Source organism: Neopelma chrysocephalum, unplaced genomic scaffold, assembly GCF_003984885.1.
Source record: "Neopelma chrysocephalum unplaced genomic scaffold, ASM398488v2 Primary Assembly neopelma1_26, whole genome shotgun sequence".
Lineage (NCBI taxonomy): Eukaryota > Metazoa > Chordata > Aves > Passeriformes > Pipridae > Neopelma > Neopelma chrysocephalum.
The window spans coordinates 20043820-20049561 of record NW_020897695.1 but is presented as its reverse complement, the minus strand read 5'-3'; the positions used below and the strand labels follow the sequence as shown (position 1 = coordinate 20049561).

The following is a 5742-nucleotide window of genomic DNA, read 5'->3' as shown; positions in this document are numbered from 1 at the left end:
CAGCGCCCATGGCCGCCCGCGCCCGGGGCCGCCGCTCCGCTGGGAGGGAGCGCCCCGCGGGCCAGGCCGAGCGCAGCGGGCCGGGGCCGGGACGCGCCGCCTGCCCGCCGGCCGGAACTCACCTTCCCATCGGCGCCGAACGGCAGGGACTCCTCCTCCGCCGGGGGAAGCAGCGCCCTGTCCCGGTGGGCGTCCGCTGCGCTGGGGGCTGCCGCGGCTCCGTGGGGCTGGTAGTCGGGGTAGGGGTTGGCAAAAGCCCGCTCCTCCATCTCCGCCTCGCCGCCCAGCTGCAGCTTCAGTCTCTTGGACATGCTCTCTCCCATCTCAGACGGCCCCCGGCCCGCCTCCCCGCACGGCGAGCCGGCGGGGACACACTCCGCCCCGCAGAGCGGCGGCTTTGCAGCAACGCGAGCGCCGCGGCCGCCCTCGGCTACAGCTGTCCCCGGCTGAGGCCGCCGCCCGGCGGGGGCCGGCGCTGGGTCAGGGAGGGCGGCTGCGGCGGCAGTGCCCGCGGCCGCGGGCCCATTGGAGCCGCCCCGGGGCAGAGGCGCCGCCGGCCCCGAGCCACCGAAGCCCAACTTGGGAAGGCGAAAGGGGGAAGCTGCGACGCCGCGGCTCTGCTCGGCGTCCCCGTCAGCCACGGCGGAGGAGCGGCGAGCACGGCGGCATCACAGCCTGTAGAGGGGCAGAGCGCGGCCGGGGCCGCGGCCGGGCCCCCCCGCAGCGAGAGGCAGCCCGCCCGCCCGCGCAGGCTGGGTGGCACCGCTGCAGAGCTCGCCCCAGCGCCTCATCCTCCCCCGCCGGGGCGTCAGTGCCTCGGGATGCTGCTGCTGCCGGCCGCACGCCGGGCGGCGGAGCAGGGCTGCCGCCGGCTCCTCCCGCCCGTCCCCCCGCCGCGGGGGCGAGCCGCCGCCCGGCGCATCTCAGAGGAGCGGCAGCAGCAGCAGGAGGGGCACGGACAGCCCCAGGAGCAGGCAGTACGCCACCAGCTCCTTCGCCCGGCTCATCCGCAGCCGCCGCCGGGCCCCGCTCATCCGGCCAGCCCCGGCGGGAGGCAGGGAGGCGGCCCTCGGCTGCCGCCTGGCGGGGAGGGGGCAGGCGGTGGCGACCGCCCCTCAGCTGGCGAGAGGCGGCAGCTCCCCGGGGCGAAGGGGGGTGGTCTCCTTCCCTCGGCCCGCCCTCGAGCTGTAGCGTCGGCTTGGCTGAGGGCAGCACTGCCGACGGCGAGTCCTCTGGCACAAGCTAAAACATACTGATAAAAAATAAAAATAAAGAAGACGCTAAACAAACTCGCAGCCCTGGAGGGGCCTGGTGGTGGTGGGTGGGGAATGCCCTAAGCGATCGGCGGTAGAGGCTGGACGTGACGAGGGGGATCGTATCCTGCCTGGTGAAGAGCAGCGCCTAGATCCCGTGTTGATCGACCGTTTGTGTCCCGGTCCAGTCCCGGGAGGGGGGGGCTGAATGCCAAGGCGGTGTGTCAACATAAATTTAGCCCATCGTTTCATGACACCTCCACCTAAAGCTAGGAGAAGAGCTCCGGATGAAGGCGCACTGTACAATCATCAAGAATAAATCTTTCCAATTCACAAACAAATGGTAGATGCTGTCGAAATTGTCATAGTCTTCAGGAATTGATATCGCATTCTGAAACACGTTTGTGTAGAAACAGGCAGCAGAAAGCCTACAATCCAGCTAAACATTGCACACAGTATTGTGTAAAAATATGGATACAGGAGACCTTGTTATCCCATTGAATATTTACTCCCAACTATGCCATTGCTTTTTGCCAGTAATTGTAAGTCAAACAGACCATAAACTATTAATTCAATAACTGGACACTGTGCAGACTTATTGATCTTTAGTTTTATGCACTAATTTTATTGCTATCAAAATACGTATTCAGTGTGTAAGATTACAGGTGATGCATGTCCTGTCATTTGCTTCAGTTTATGGTTGTCCATAGCAATATACATGTGAATAAATAGGACACTTCCACCATCTTGTCACAGTTTATTTTAGTTGATACTTTCTTCATTTTATTTATTTTTATAAATTGAGCTGATGACAAAGCAGAAATTGCAAACAACTTGTCCAATAAGAAGTACCTTGCTCTGGAAGTGAAAATAACCAGTTGCTTAAAAATTACAGGGTCATCTATAAAATATCCTCTTCTGTTATAATTTTAAAAATCAATTTATACATCATTTATTCTTTAACGAGGTAGTCTTTTGTGCTGTGTTGCAGTGCCTGAAAGGGTAAACACGGAACCTTTTGTAAAACATTTTCATCTTGAATGATTTCTTACCCTGACTGAAGACCTGCTGCATCAGTGCAAGTAACCATATCCCTATAATGAAGATCAAAATTAAGCCTTTAATAAAAACATACATGGCTTCCTTTTTCTTACACTTTCTACTCTCCTTGAATCAAAATGGTGGGAATAATAATGCAGGATCATACCGACTGATACCTGCTCAAGGCCTAGAGATAAGGAGTGAAAGTGCTCTATGGCACCTTGCAACAGCAGGTTCTTCCCTTCTTCTGGAATGGTGGGTTGCAGAGTGGTGAGTTGGCATGTCTTCCCTTTTGCATCATTGCACTGTTTGGTTATCTGCACACTGATGTGTTTAACACCCTGTTAAACATTTATTTCTGGAGCACTTCTCTTCATGTTCACTGTTCTTCCGATTTGTTGCAATGTAATATGTTTAGTTTCAAGCATACTTGGCCTTCTTTTGTTCTTAGCAGGTGGGACAGAGTTCAAAAGACTTTCAGGTTCTTCTGCAGTGAGTGCTTTTTCCTTTTACTCTTTTACCCTTGATGCATATGGAGCTCCCACAAACTGGGGAATCATGGATAAAGGAGGAGGAAAAAAGTTGGGCTGAGGGAGGTGTCAACCTTTAACATAAGTTTTAAGCAATAATAAATTCACATCTCTCATCTGTAGCAGTACGAAGAAGGAGGCTTTGCCTACTGAAATCATGATTTCATGTGTGCTTTCATCCAGAAAATGTCTAAATGCTACTGAAAGCAGTGAGCCCTCATCCTTTCTTCCCACTCCAGCTATGCACTCCTGTAACCTGCCTTCTGCAGCATTGGCAAACATGCAGCCCTGCAGCAAGCTCATCTAGCTGAAAGCTGTCCTTTTCCTTTCTGTGATGTAGGTGAAATCCAATTAATGTCTAACCAAGGCCTGATTCCTACTTAGAGATCAGTTTCTTCATGTAAATCTTGAAAGTTTTTGCTTAACAGATCAATGGGCTATTCATTCTTTACACAAGAGGAAATCATAAACCCCTGTCTTTTGCTTCTGGCCTTTTCTTTCCTCCAATCCTCTTTACATCCTGCAGTATCTGATGCTGTGCTCCTGACGAGACTGGTGCCAATTCTTTTAATAGTAGAATAAAATAACTGTTACATTTTGGTCCAGAACTAAATAATCAGAATCCAAATGTAAACCGTTAATGATGTTGTGCTTTCCCATGTATTTTGCTGCTTGATTCCCAGTATGCATAGTAAATTATCCCACTAACAAGGTGGGAAAGAGCACTGTAGATCACAGAGTCAGCCCTCCCAGGGCTAGCACACAGCTGCCCTGCACACTATGCTCCATGAGAGCTACCTCATGATGAAACATGATGCAGCTTGCGGAATGAGTGTGAGCAACCCGAGCTCCGATTGTGACATGTTTAATGGTTCTTTCAGCAGCTCTTACAGCCTTTGGACCAAATTCGGTCCTGTGTTCAATTCAGCTTCAGGAGGAGTGTAAATGCAATGTAAGAACAAACTGGTCTGTGTGAGACGTAACTACCGTATTGCTTTTCAGTAGCAACTAATTTCTCTGGCTGCTGTAAATAACTGATGTCTATTATTGCATAATGTTGCTATTTAAGATCTCAGAGATTTCTGTGAATCTAAGAAGATACTTTGCTACTCAACTACAAAATATATGTTTTAATAATAATCCCATCTAATATATTCTCTTCTTATTTTCTGTTCTTATCTTTGGTCTTGTAGCAGCAAAAGCAGTGTCATAGAGTCTGTTGCACTTCTATTCTGATGACTGCCTGTTAATAAATGATAAGCCAGAACAGTAGTTGTTGCACTTCAGCCTGTTTTTAAAGAATGGATTTTGTTGTAATCAAACATTTATGTTCCTTGTCCCCTTATTGCCAGTGGTTTTTGATTTGCACATCCTAAGAAATACAACTAATAATGAAGTCATGCAAAGATGCCTGTAAATATTCTTAGAGGTCTTTACTGTCTATGATGAAAATGGTGACAGCTCACTGTTATTAAAATGTACCCCTTATAATAATTGGACTACTGCTGGATTCTCAAAGGAGTTGTTTCCAACCTTGGCAAGGTTTGTAAGCTGGGAAAAGAAATGTTCAGTTAGTAGAAAACAAATGTAATCCTCCTAAAGCATGAGGAACAGAGGTGAAAGATGAGTACAGTTAGAATACCTGTGGCTGACCAGTACCTATAAAAATAAGCAACAAAACAAGTGTTGGACAAGGGGATTCCCTTTGCCTAAGGAAGCTGTTGCAAGCTAGACATCTTATTTTCTTATTTCTTCTGATAACCTTTGAATAACTCAATGTCAGTGGGGCTTAAAAAGCAGCCCTAGTCACTACCTTGTGGTTAGGATAGGTGAAAGATTCAGGCCTAGGAATCGCTAGAAGTAACGGGCATGGTGCTGTGATACACTGTATGATCTCAGTTCTGTTTCTTCAGGATTTGATTATAGAGTTTTGCAATCTTCAAAATGTACTCACAAGTCCACAGGTTTGGGTTCTGCCTTCAGTAGTTTTCACTGCATCAGGACAGAGTGGGATAATGCTTTTGTAGGAAACTAAACACCAGCACCTTCAAGCAAAGTAGCTTTATAACTTTTGTAGGATAAGAACGAACTACAACAGTACCAGAAGGGAGAAGAGAAACAAGGAAATATAAGGAAAACGACAAAGATAAAACCATCAAGGACTAGTGAAGTGCCATACTTCTCCTATTAAAGGAAACGGGGAAAGATCCTGCTGTCTTAAAATGAGGCAGGTAGCTTATCTCTTCCCTGACACTGAAAATGCAGATACAGAAAGTGTTGCTCAAGAGAGTACAACCTTGATAATGATAGTAGTGAAATGGCAAGAGAGTCTCTAGCACAGAGACTGTGCTGTGGGCAGTCACCAGCCTTCAGAATCAGCAACACAGGGCCAAGACAGAGGACTAACAAATTTCTTCCCTGCCTTCTGGCTGCAAGAGATCAGGGCTGTTCCTGACGTGTTTACTTGACCAGATTTTAAAATCCATCACCAAGAAGAGTTACCTCCACAGGCAGCCATCTCTGTTGTTGTTCCCATGGTCAAATTATTTCCTGTGTTCAACCTGAAAGTCCTTTGCTGCAGTTTCAGATCATGGGGAGAAGAGTTTATATACTGTTATGCCTCTGAAGCCTTGCTAAGCAATCAGAACTAGCACAGGTGCAACTACCCTCAGCACAGCATGGGTATGTGGATCGTGGTGCAAGGAGTGAAATGGGCTCCATGTCTGAACAACACTCTGCTCTTTCCCACTGCTCCCCACCCTCCATCTTTGTAGCCTGATATTTGGGATCCCTTGACTGCCATGCATTTGGTAGCTATTGTCCTGTCCATATAACCGTGCTATAATTCCCTTTGTTATGTTCATCTCTATCCCAGAAGGGCCCTGAGGATGCCTGGATTGACACCAGCACTGAAAAGG

The 5742-nt window shown here is 48.9% G+C and overlaps 1 protein-coding gene across 1 annotated transcript in view; it reads right to left on the bottom strand.

Annotated features, from left to right (window-relative positions):
* LANCL2 (LanC like 2) overlaps positions 1-428 on the bottom strand; it is a 32297-nt gene extending 31869 nt beyond the window's left edge. The window contains exon 1 of the mRNA XM_027675805.1: positions 123-428. Coding sequence (XP_027531606.1) covers positions 123-323 — 201 coding nt within the window. The 5' untranslated portion in view covers positions 324-428. The remainder of the gene's footprint in view (positions 1-122) is intronic.
* Positions 429-5742: the final 5314 nt, after the last annotated feature.